Here is a 13485-nt window from a genome sequence, read left to right on the forward strand (position 1 = left end):
TAGTTACTTTACAGAAAAAAAAACGTTTCCCAAAGATAGGAATAAAAATATTAGACGCCATTGAAGAATAACAGAATGTTTTCTTAAACAGTTTTTCGATTTTTGTGCCAGTCTTTCATAGCGTGCATACACGATAAGGGCCCAGTAATTGAGCTGGCGATGTGCCTGTCTGTGCTGTGACATGTTAGTGGTAGTGGCGCTGTGTCTGCTGCTGTCAGGCCAGCTCTATTGGTGTAAACGCTGGCTCCGCACAAGCATGTAATTGGAAACGCGAGGTCTCAAAACTGATGGAATGAACGATTGCTTAAAGGCTTTTTGACCAGGATGATCATATGACTGTTTCTTCAGGGAGTTGCATTGTTAATATGTCTTGCAAAAAGTGCTGCCATAACATTCTGAAATCTTCTGTTCGGTCTTCCTACTTTTTTGTATTTTTACTGTCCTTCTCTAAATGGCTTCAGTTGAGCTCTAACTCATTTCCTGTCAACAGTTGTCTGTCCAATTCTTTATATCAGTTTGAGCACAGGGCAGCTACTTCGCAGAATTAGCATAATGAGTTTGAATCGCACACATCCTGGCAACCTTCCATGTGGAGTTTGCACATTCTGCCAGTGTCCATATGGACTTTTGTCAGGGTAGTGTGCTTTTCTTCCCACATCTCCAAGGACAGGTGTGTTAGATTAACTGACGACTCTAAATTGGCCCTGTGTACCGTATGTGTGTGTGTGGCCACGTGATGGACCTGCACCCACTCCAAGGCTGGTTCATACCTTGTATTCAGAGCTTCTGGGACAGACACCAGCCCAAACCAAACCATGACACTGTATAAAATGAACTGGGTTTGAGAATGTTATCTGTTACTTTCAGCATATTTTATGTTTCTGTGTGTTTTCTTGCAGCTTTGCTTCAAGCAAAGGCAACCTTAATCAGCTCACATCCTGTTGATATGTCTCTAACAAAGCTGACAAGCACGCTGAATAAAGATGGTAACACAGCCTGTTGATCTCTGATAAGCAGCATGCTAATCGGCGTCACGGATGCTGCTTGTTACACAGTGTTCTGTTATCCTGATCACCTTTCTACACAAACTCTGACTATAATCTCTGGGTTGCCATGGTGATGTGTTGCATGACCTTTACTAAATCCCTGTTCCTGACTTCAGTTTCACATGCTCCTTTTTGCTTTCTCTGGATACTCCAGTTTCCTTTCCGAGACCCACAACCTATGAATGAGTCAGTCTAAAATTCTCTTTTCCCTCCTATACTGATATACAGGGAAATTCACTCGAAAGAGGCCCTGAATATTCTGCTGAAACTCCCGTTAGGATGAAGCAATCTGAACCACAAAAATACACTATATACCTTGACGTACGTGTAATCGACTGCGTTACATGCGATGCTGGAAGTGGTTTCCGTTTTTTGCCAGATACATTGACGCGGTGCTCCATGTTCTGAACGTATCAGTAAGCGTCTTGGGGTGGGGGGGGAATAGCATCAATTGTATGTTGGATGTCTTCCTTCAAATCTTCCACAGTGTCAGGCTTGTTCCGATAGACTTTTCTTTTGAGCATACCCGAGGGTGCAGTGGCTGCAGGTTTTCATTCTAACCCTTTTCCTAATCAGTGACCAGTTTTCACTGCTAATTCACTTTTTTCCCCCTTTATTTTAACAGCCATGTTAGAAGGAGTCACTCCTCTGAATTGATTTGTTTCCTCATTACATGACAGCCAAACAGAAATGAGATGTGAAACGAGCCAACAGATGACCAGCTTAAACTGGGGCTTCAAACTCCAACCAATTCCTTAATGAGAAGCGGATGCTTGCTGTTAATTAAACCCATTATTTAATTCCACAGCTTGTTGCTGCTCTCGTTCTGCAACAGCAGACATTTCCAAAACTGTTGATTTTTTGTTTTTTATAAGAACATCGTCAAAGTGTTTTGGTGAGTTGTGAGATCAATCTTACTGAGACCATCACCTTTCTTTACTTTCAGATATTGTGTGATGTGGTGGCTTGTTTTGTGTCTCATTATTGTTTGGCTGCTAATTAAGGAAAAAGAAACAACTAAAAGGCCAGAGTCAAGTTAATTAAAAGAAGTAATTAGCAGCAAAAATTGGTCACTAATTAAGAATATGGTTAGAATGAAAACCTGCAGCCACTGCGGCCCTCCAAGACTGGAGTTCGACACCCCTGCCCTAATGGAAGAAGTCTGGTGGTGTCAGATCCGGCGAATGTGGTGGCCAAAGACCCTTTGAAATTACCCTGTTGCCGAAGAAGGACTCAGTTTCTGCCGTGCACCTTGCTGATGTGTGACATGTTGCTCCCGTTAACTCACGATCATCCAGTTGATTCTGGCATCGCTTAAACAAAATGGTGACCCAATAGGTTCGCACCGTGAAGACGCACTGCTCAATACTGTACACCACCATCCTGATGAGAAGTCGAGTGACTAAGTGAAGAGGTAGGACAGTTATGTACCCAGAAGTTGCAAACGGAGGTTAAACATCAAGACGGCTGTCCGGCGCTTACCTTATCACTCTGACGCAGGGGCATCCCGGCTTGTTCATAGCTCCATACACTGAGGATCACATTGCACGTTGTTTTGTTCAGATTGCTTCCTCCTAGCGAGAGTTATTACAAAATATTCGGGGCCTCTTTCGAGTGAATCTCCCTGTAGAAAAGAAGCAAGCACTCCACGATGTGTTTTAAATCAAGCACTCAACAAATGTTCTTATTCAGGACCACGTGAACCATCTAAGAAATATCTGCTCACTATTAGAGGAGCAATTAGCAAACTATGTCCACATTCATCAGGGGTATATGCAGCAGGAACAGAGTTTAATGTATTTTGATTATTGCTCGCTTTAATTTACAAACTCAAGAAAACTACATGTACAGCATAGGTAAAATGAAATGCAAAATAAAATATAATAAAACATAAATACACCTTGCAGTATATACCTACTATATACCCAGTGCCATTTGCTAGGTTATTTTGCACCCTAGGCCAATCTTATTAGTGTGCCAACCGACTGTTCGGTAGCTAACCCATGCGGCTTGGATTTTCACCCCATTATGATCTGCGCCTAAAGTGAATGCCTAATTCACCTTAATGGTGGTGCCGGCACTGCATATACACTGCATTCAGAAGGTGTTCAGACCCCTTCACTTCTTTCACATTTTGTTATGTTACAGCCTTATATTAAAATCATTTAAATTAATTTTGTTCCCACATGGAGCACATACTCAATACCCCAGAATGACATAGCGAAAACAGGATTTTTAAAAGGTTTGCAAATTTTTTAAAAGTAAAAAAAACTGAAATCTTGCATTGGCACGGGAATTCAGACCCGTCACTTAGCATTTAGTTGAAGCACCTTTGGTAGTGATTATAGTCTGGAGTCTTCATGGGCACACCTGGATTCAGAGATTTTGTAACGTTCTTCTCGGTAGTTCCTCTCAAGCTCTGTCAGGTTGGATGGAGACCATTGGTAGACTGTTATTTTCAGGGCTCTTCAGAAATGTTTGATTGGGTTCAAGTTCAGGCTCTGACTGGGCATCTGAAGAACATTCACAGAGCTCCCCCTAGGCTACTCCTGTGTTGCCTTTGTTTTGTGTTTAAGGTCATTGTCCTCTTGGAAGGTGAACCTTTGGTCCGGTCTGAGGTCCAGACCACACTAAAGCAGGTATTTTTTCAGGATAGCCCTGCATTTTGCTCCATTCAGCATTCCCTGAACCCTTATCTAGTCTCTCTGTCTCTGCTGATGAAAAACAATTCTACGGCATGTTGTTGCCACCACCAAGTTTCATCACTGGAATGGTATTTCACAGGTGATGAGTGGTGCCCAGCTTGTTCCAAACATGACATTAATTTTGGTTTCATCAGACCAGAGAATCTTGTTTCTCAAAGTCTAATAGTTCTTTAGGTGCCCTTTGCAATCTCCAACCAGACTTTCATGAGTTTTTCAAAAACTTACAGTCTTACAAAAGACTTCTGTCTGGTCACTCGACGTAAAGCCCAGGTCATGAAAGTGTTGTAGTGATGGTTGGCCTCCAGGAAGTTTCTGCCATCTCCACACAGGTTCTCTGGAGCACAGGCAGATTGACTATGGAGTTCTTGGTCACCTCTCCTACCAACACCCTTCTCCCACAATTGCTCAGTTTGGCCAGGTGACCAGCTCTAGTAGAGTTGTGGTTGTTCTAAACTGCTTCTATTTAAGAATTATGAAAGCAACTGTGCTCTTGGAAACCTTTAAAGCTGCAGGACTTTTTGTAGCATTCCCTAAATCTGTGCCTCAACACAATCCTGTCTCTAAGCTCTGTAGACAGTTCCTTTGACCTTATGGCATGTGCGTTGCTCTGATACACGATGTCAACTGTGGACCTTCTGTAGACTGGTATGTATCTTTCTTAATCCTGTCCAATCAATTGACTTCACCAGACGTGGACTCCAAACAAGGTGTAGGGACGTCTCAACACTGATCAATAGAATGGGATGCACCTGCTCTAAAGTGCAATTCTCATATGTGATATTTCAGTTTATAATTTTTAGTTAATTTACAATAATTTATAATATCTTGTTTTCGTTTTGTTAATTTGGGGTAGTGAGTGGTGCTAGATGAGGGAAAAAAATGATTTGAGCATAAGGCTGGAACATAACAAATAGTAAAAAAGTGAAGGGGCGGGAATACTTTGTGAATTCAATATAGACAAGTGGATATTTTTTTATGTTTTATTGTACTAAGAAAAAATAAATTAATTTTTATAATGCACTGGTGAGTGCACTATATCTATCAAGTGAACCTGCTTAATTCAAGTGCTAGTGTGGCATGGAGTCATAGCAGGCCCCAGGGGTCAAGGCATTGACAGGCTAGTTGTAGATGGGATGCCTGTCCATGACGTGTCACACCCTTGAGCACACTGACACTCACTCACACCAAGTTAATTTATAATCACCAATTAATCTAACTTACACCTTTTTTTGGTATATGGAAAAAACTGAGTACCAGGCAAAAAAATAAATAAACACATATCCTGCCTCTATGTTCTGAAGCTGACTCCTTTGACCTTCGGCTTGGTTTTTGTTCAGATACACGTTGTCAACTGTGGACCCAAGGTGAGTGCATTTCATAGTTATGTTCAAACAATTGAATTGACCACAGGTGGACACCAAACAAGGTGTAAAAATATTTAAATGGTGATAAATAGAATGAGATGCACCTGAGCCAAATTTCAAGTGTCACAGTAAAGGGTCGCAATACTCTTTTCAGTGTGATATTTCAGTTAATTTATTTTTAATACATTTGCAAAATTTCTTTGATCCTGTTTTCACTTTGTCATTCTGGGGTATTAAGTGTTGTTTGATGTGGGAAAAATGAATTTTAGCATAAGGCTATACAGCATAGCAAAATGTGAAAAAGCGAAGCGGTCTGAATACTTTATAATTCCACTGCACATATACATATGTGTGTATACAGTATGTATGCAGTATGCATGCACTGAGACCATCCTGGCAGCCACAGATCACAGAAAGAGCCAATAAAGGCAATAGCAGGCTTCATTTACACATGCACCACCTCTCACTCATGTGGGACCAGCTTAGACTTGTTACATATATGGAGCTCATAAATATTAATAAAATAAGTAAAGGGCAAAATATGAATGTATTAAGCTAAAGAAAGCTAGCAATGAAGAAGTGAAAAAACAAACCTCCTGCCCACATTGATTCCAGAGAAAGGAATGCTTCAGGATTTATGAACATTAGGAGAAGGCAGAAAAGAAGGTGGCTGTCCTTAGACAACAGGCAGTTGATCCTCTTTCTCGGCACTGTTCTGTGATGTAAAAGAATAATAATAACAGTAATAATAATAATAATAATAATAATATATTTTGGTAGAATTCAAAAAATGTATTAAATTGGGTCTGTAAATGGCAAAAATTTAAAGGATCAATTTGGTATTTTTACAAGTCAAAGTTATTTCTTTATAAACATGCTAAATATGCATTTCTCAGGCTATATTGTGTTCTAAAGTTATTTGCTTTCTATTAATTTAAAAAAATGATCTCATCTATGGAGGAAAAACTTAAAAGCATACCAAATACGTCCATTTTTCAAGTCAAAACAGTTGTTGAGTATTGATCCACATCTTGCAATTATACACATATTGTAAAATAGTTTAAGCATGTCATTTTTGAACAAAAATACACCAATAATTTGAGATTCGGCCTTTTTAAAAGATGACCAGCTGTACACGATAACTCCGCACTTAGTCTTCCTGTGCAACAACCTTTAAACCCTCCTCACTCCAAAACAGACCAATCACAGTAAAATTTTCATGTCACGTGATTGGTTTTTTTTTTATTTACTTTCATATTTATATGAGAATTCACACAAGTGAATTGAAAACACATTACTTTGAGAAAAGTAGTACCAGGAACATGCGATAAAATGAGAAATTCCACATCCCTTTTGTTGTTGCATACATTCAGTGGAAATACAGAAGGCGCAGATCAATATTCGACAGCTGTCTTGGATTGAAAAATTGATGCATTTGGTAGGTTTTTCCTCTGTGTTACAAACCCTCCATTGTAAAGCATCAGATTGGGCAAGATATATTTTTTTTTAGCTTATAGAAAGCACTTAACTATAGTAGACGGATGGGGAGAGCATGGGGGGTCGTGAGGTCGCTGGAAAGGAGCGTGTGGTGCTCCCGATAACTATGCAAAAGGACGAAGGTCCAAGTCTTTAGAGTCCTGGTGCTTCCTGTCTTGATATATGGTTGCAAGACATGAACGCTATTCAGTGACCAGAGACAAAGACTCAGACTCCTTTGGTACTGTGTCTCTCCGGAAAATCCTTGGGTACCGTTGGTTTGACTTTGTGTTGCTCATGGAGTCCCGAATGAGGCACATTACTTGCATTGTGAGGGAGCATCAGTGGCACTATGGCCACGTGCCGCGTATCCCCGAGGTTGATCCAGCTCGTAAGATCCTCATTGTTGGGGACCTGAGTGGCTGGACCAGGCCAAGGGGACGCCCACGTAACACCTGACTGCGGCAGATAGAGGGTCATTTCCGGATGGTGGGACTGAACCGCGTGTCTTCCTTGGGGGTTGCCAACCAGGATCTCGAGCTGTTTCATTGTGTGGTGGGTGCGGCAATGTGCTATATCAGTGCATGCTCCCCAACCTGACCTGACCTGACTTAACTTTACAACACAGTCTGCTTGGCAAATGCATATATAATATAGCATGTTTGTAAAGAAATAGCTTTGACTTGAACAAACATATCCTTTAAGGTCTCTTAATGGTACAAAGTCAGCAGAATAAACTTGGTCAAAATGGCAGTGACACTGAACACCACCAAGATAAAGGTAATAAGACAGACTAGGTTACAACCAATCACAATTATTAAAAGCAATGCTTTAAGAGGTGATACTGATTGGGTATTTCTAAAATTCACAGATAAAGTATTCTAGATTTTGTGGTCCTTTTAGCTAAAGACTGTGCCTCCTACACTATTTTATTCATCCTGAAAACTTTCAGGAGGTTTGGATCTTGTGGTCAGAATCTTGCTGTACACCCCTCCAGGTGTTTTGTCTCCTTTTGGCTTCAACTCCTCATGTAACATAGAATGTAAATGGTAGTTGACATCTTCAGCTTCCTATATAACTAAACAAAGTGCAAATTAATTAGATGGCAAAGCAAGTAAAATAATTTATGAGCATCATTAACATTTCATGGCAGTCTGTCAAACAGAATGGCATGTCTGCCTGGCGCCCAGACTGTGTCATAACTGCCACTGTGCATGGAACCACCATTAGCGCATTGCATGAGCCACAAAGTTTCTTAAATGCTGCTAGTGTTGTCTCTGAAACCCTCACTGCTGAAGTGCCGTTAGCACTGCTTTTATTTGGAACTCCCCGCCCCTGCCGCCTTAAGGCTTGCATTGTCTGCTATAGTAAGACACTTTGAATGCATTCTGCCAGAGCATATTGGTTTTCCAATTTTAGAAAAACTTCAGGCTTACAGGATCTCAAAAAAATGTGTGTGTGGGGGTGTAGGAATTGTGCAATCAGGAGGAAATCACAATCAGTTTTTTGATGGTACTACACCCATTTAAGGCCCATAATTAGAAAACAGTCGACTGAGAATGCATAGAAAAACAAGGCTCTGCTTTTGTTACCTTATCACGGAGAGTAATTAGGAGATATGGTGGGGCTGGCTGGCTGGCTGGCAGGGCAGCCGTGAATACTTTCTGGTAAGCAGGAGCTGGATAGAGATTCTCGCAGCCTAATTTGGAACTTTCATTTTCACACCTACCCCTAAGCTTCAGCTATCTGGAACCTAACCATTGGGCCTTGCTGATATGCAGGGCCACAAACAGACATAATTTAAACAGAGCTAGGTGATATTTAGTGAGATAAAAACCTAATTTGGAGATAACTGCTACAAAGTGGCACGAGAGTTTTTATCAAAAGAAAGAGTAGCTATAGGTTAAACTGAACTGGTATGTTAGTGGATATTTGTGGCAGAGAGAAACTAAAATGATGCCACTACTCAATATAATTATATGTACTCTAAAACAGTTAAGAACTTTAACTCAGATTTAGCTTAGCTAACCAATTTATTTGTCCATCATGATTTTGATTCAAAGACATAGTGCTTTGTTGACGTGCATCTCTAAAACGTCCTACACAGATACACGTACAGGTTTGTTTGCAACCTGTATACATTCTGTAAAATGGAGGAGGAAACAAAGAGACTGAAATTCCATCGCTTTTTCAAAAACCCTTCTTTGGTATTCTTTAAGTAGGTCCCCATAAAGACAACTGGTATGTTAAATTCGTGTCCCTAGATGCAATGGTCCAATTTATATGAAAACTGGCAAGAGAAATCTACACGGCCAGATAATCAAATGATTAGATTTATATGTCGCTATTCTGACATACATTAATGCATTCCCTCACATTGGGCTAGGCATCAGGGGTCAGGTGATTAGCATGACTTATTGTGGCATATTTTAGCTGTTCAGTGTGACTACAGGAACAATTTTGATGGTTACGGTTAACGGATTGACATTCGTAACAATTATGAAGAGCATAGGAGGCCCAGAAGAACAACACTAACCGAATTCAAGGGCGATGTGCAACAGGCCATTACAGCAAATAAACATTAGATTTGGCTTGCATCATGGATCACCAAACTATGCCAATTTATCTTAGATGTAGAACTCTATCCAAGGCATCTATCACAATTCCTCCTATTAATTGCTCACCATTGCTGAATTCAAAAACATAGACTACCATGGTTAGGTGCCTAGTCATCTTGATGACTACTACTTCTCCCTTTACAATCACATTTACAAGGAGAGCCAGTGCAGACAGTGACGCATTTTTCAAATGATGCCCTATTAGAACATAAGAACATTACAACTTTGACAAACGAGAGGAGACCATTCAGTCCATCAAGCTCATTTGTTTCCTTAAGAGCTAAACTGTGCCAAAATCTCATTAAGATACTTCTTAACTGATTATCGAAGTTTCCTCTTCAAAGACATGTCTTGTGAGTTTATTCCAGATTCCCAGAGCTCTTAATGTAAAGAAGTGCTTCCTGACTTCAGTCCTAAATAGATAGATAGATAGATAGATAGATACTTTATTAATCCCAATGGGAAATTCACTGGTGTCCTCAAGTATGTGATTGACCCTTAAGCTGAAAGATTCTGCTGGATCATCTTTTTGCAATGCCTTTGAGGATTCTGAAGACCTGGATTAGGTCTCTCCATGTAAAACATGGTCCTGCAGTGCCATTGCCCATGACAGCTGCTCAGTTCTTCTGTTTGTCACAGTCAGTGTGACTCTGGCCTTCCTATCTCTGGTAGAAAATATGTAGGTCATTTAACAATGCCAACTACTTAATGAAGTTTTTCTTTCCTTCTCCTTCGTTGTCAACTGCCCATAGTACAATGATTCATTAATTGACAGATATTACTGAGCTTCATTTATGTTAATACATTTCAAAATGCTTTCTTTCCTGTCAAATCTTTGTCTTTATGTGTACTCATTATGTAATTAGTAACTTGTACAGTTTTCATGTATGTCTGCCTGTAAGCTTGTCATGGCACTTGTAGTCAGTGAAAGGTGCTGTACAAAAATAAACTAAGTGGAGCTGAGAGATCTATAGTTTGCTCTATGTCTCACATGGACTGTTGTCACCCTGGAAAAGCAGCTAAACAATGTGTGTGGCACTAGACATCATTTAGCACCTACAGTATAAGACTCTGCACCACAACATGTAGCGTTTGTACACAGTGAGAAGTACAAAATGCCTAATCCTGCAGTGAAGACACAACATACAATGAATCAATGCAGAACATTAGTATTTTTGTAATATTCTTATTAAGGTCAGCTAATCTACCCTTCAAATGAAAATGTGGCACGAAAGTTCTTCACAAGCACTCTGTAAATTGGGCAGGTAGCACAGATCGGTGATATTGCAAAGCATAATGGGAAGCTGGGAAAAAAAATCTGCCAGCTGCACTGCAGATTTTCAGGGAAAAATTTGGCCAACAAGTTCACCAGTGAACCCAGCAAATTCTCTGTGAAAACCAGTTTGGTAAATGTCACTGATCAATGCTGCAACATGTTTGTTAGCCACCAAAATTATATATACATTCATATGTATTCAAACCATATATTTTTAAACATTTAATGTTTTGGTGTCAGTTATTAGATGCCAGACTTACAAACCTAATGGCTGGTCATGCAGAGCTAAGTTTAAACGGTATATTGATTTATGTAATTTGTTTTATTTAATGGCTAAATATTTTCTCACCATCTTATTAAAGAGGAAATATAAAAAAATGATTTCAAATGGTATGAACTGCATCAAAAGGTTTTTTATTTTGTTACTACGTGTTATTAATATTTTGTTATTTGTTATTAATAGTTAAGGCATAATTTTGCCTACAGGGATATGATGTCAACCGTCAATTGAGCCAAAGAAAAGGAAAAATTAAACAGTAATATGAGGCCAAATCGAATCATAAAATATATTATGTTTTGATACATAAAATGTTACAATATTATTGTATTGTGTCCCAGGTTTCATGATAATATTGTATTGTGTTATCCCGGCAATTCCCACCCTAGTCAATTTAGCAGTTCCAACATGCAAACCTTATGTGGAAAAATAAAATGTTTCTTTGCTCTTGTTTCGAAGTGACTTCTTCTTCATATGCTTTTTTATGAACTTTAGACCATGGCTTCTGTGTGTACAATTATGTTGTCACAGAGTTTACAAAACATTATCTAATATGGAAGAATTCAGTTAAAATAATAGGAGCAAGCAGTCAGAAACATCCAATTACACTGAGCTGAACAGGGCTAACCAGAACTTAAATGAATGCACTGACTCCAATACTACACCATGTCCATTAAACCTAAAGCTTTTTTTAATTTATATTTTATTTTGGAGTAATTTTACAAATATAAACCTGTTGTACAATTGTTTTTTTTACCATTAAATCACAGACGCAGTTAATGCCTTGCTCAGAGAATCCGTGGTGAATCAGGCACTGGGCTATGTTAATCCACATGCATTGATCAACCCATAAATAAGACTGAACGAAACAACATAACCTAATATGGAGACTCAATCCAGGTTTTGTAAATAGAAAATAGTTTTTGAACAGGTTGAAGAGACCCCCCTGTACTATAAAATGTCCCAATACTGTCTGCAAGGGAGTACAGTCAGCAGTGAAATTAAAAAGAACGTCACTACGTTAATGAAACTAATAGTTCCTTTGATTCCTCTGTGCATGTAAGCAGGTAGTGATCATTTCATGGATTACATTTGCTGTTTATGTCTGTTTGCATTTATCCCCCCTAGATTCTGCCCTTAAATGGCCCACTGGAAGGAGGAACTCTGGTGACAATACAAGGAAGGAACCTTGGTCGCAGATTCAGTGATGTCACAGTTGTCATTGGAGAAGTGAAATGCCAGCTGCTGCCCGAGAGATACATTGTTTCAGAAGAGTGAGTGAATGCTCTTGCAAAATCTCCGGCCATCAAAGCCAGCCAAATGACTGGCATGTTTCATTTTTCCAAGTGTGTTGTTAAATGAATTGTTGTCTGCTTCAAAGGCTGCTCGTTAGACATCCGGAATTATAATCAAACTAGAGAGTATTTGTGAAAAATCAAGTGAAGGTTTCTTTTGTGTATATATATATATATATATATAAAGTGTAAAAAAAAAACACCCCCATAGGAAAATTTTACTGCTCAAAGGTCAATCCTTGTTGGCTCAGGAGACTTAAAAGAGATTCCCATTTATGGTTTATTTAATAATCGACTTTGTCACAGATGTTTCTCCTAAAATTGCTTTGGAGAAATAGCTTTAGACAAAAAGGACATATGAGATACAACTGAGGTAATATCTTTCCAGCTTTCAAATTTTTCACTTATTATTGGACTGATGCCTTGATCTACTTCCAATGTCTAAGGTGCAATTGGTTACATTTAATTTGCATTTGAAATTGGAGCACAGGCAGATGAAATGACTTTCTCATGGTCACACAGTGGTGTCAGTAGTGGGATTTGAACCCAAAACCTCTTTGAAGTCCTAAGTCTTAACCACTACACCACACTGCATGCCTTGTCTTCTAGAATGATGTGATAAACCATGGCGTGATACCAGCGCTTGACCCGACACAGACAGACACGGGAGGCATTGATGAAACACAAATGTTCTTTATTTATTCTTTGCTCATGTGGAATTTTTCATTCCCTGTTCCCATGAGCACACAACACAGTCCCCAACGCACCAAACACACCATAATTTTTTTCCTCTTCTCTCTGTCTCCGGCAAGCTTTGTCCACTACCACCTGGCTCTGGCTCCCGGAATAGTGTCCGCTGGTCCCTTATATAAGTCACCCGGAAGTGCTCCAGGTGCTCGTTGACCTACTAACGGCAGCACTTCCAGATGTGTCAGAAGAACCACCCACACAGGCTCAGGAATAGTTGCAGCACACCCTAGTGGCACCCCCAGATCCCAACAGGGCTGTAACGAACTCCAATTCCCATGCAGCCCTGTGGGAGTCCGAGGTACCACTACCATCCAGGGGGGCTGCCCTCTAGCGTTTCGGGGGAGGTGATGCTTTGTCCACACCCGCTCCCCCGGTTCTTTAAAGGCAAAGGCGTCCCATCTGGGCAAGGGCCCCGGCCATCTATGACAAATGAGTATGATGGAATTGGAGCACAGCAATATAAAATAGAGCAACTATTATTCAGTTTTGTATTACATTTTTGTAATCATAGTAAAGTGTTTAATTACCACAAACAACTGTCTATACATTTCAGCTTTATACTACTGAGCACACAATGCAAACACTTACAAAAAAAATGTCAAGACACTGTTTGGAAATTCTGAGGCCGTTATGTGACTTTGCTGAGATCTCTGCCGAAACTCAAGAGGAGACCCCTTG

The 13485-nt window shown here is 39.8% G+C and overlaps 1 protein-coding gene across 2 annotated transcripts in view; it reads left to right on the plus strand.

Annotated features, from left to right (window-relative positions):
• plxnd1 (plexin D1) overlaps window positions 1-13485 on the plus strand; it is a 216134-nt gene that overhangs the window by 88861 nt on the left and 113788 nt on the right. For both annotated transcript variants that reach the window (XM_028824793.2, XM_028824794.2), the window contains exon 13: window positions 11891-12036. In XM_028824793.2, coding sequence (XP_028680626.2) covers window positions 11891-12036 — 146 coding nt within the window. The remainder of the gene's footprint in view (window positions 1-11890; window positions 12037-13485) is intronic.

This window comes from Erpetoichthys calabaricus, chromosome 18 (genome assembly GCF_900747795.2).
Source record: "Erpetoichthys calabaricus chromosome 18, fErpCal1.3, whole genome shotgun sequence".
Classification (NCBI taxonomy): Eukaryota; Metazoa; Chordata; class Cladistia; order Polypteriformes; family Polypteridae; genus Erpetoichthys; species Erpetoichthys calabaricus.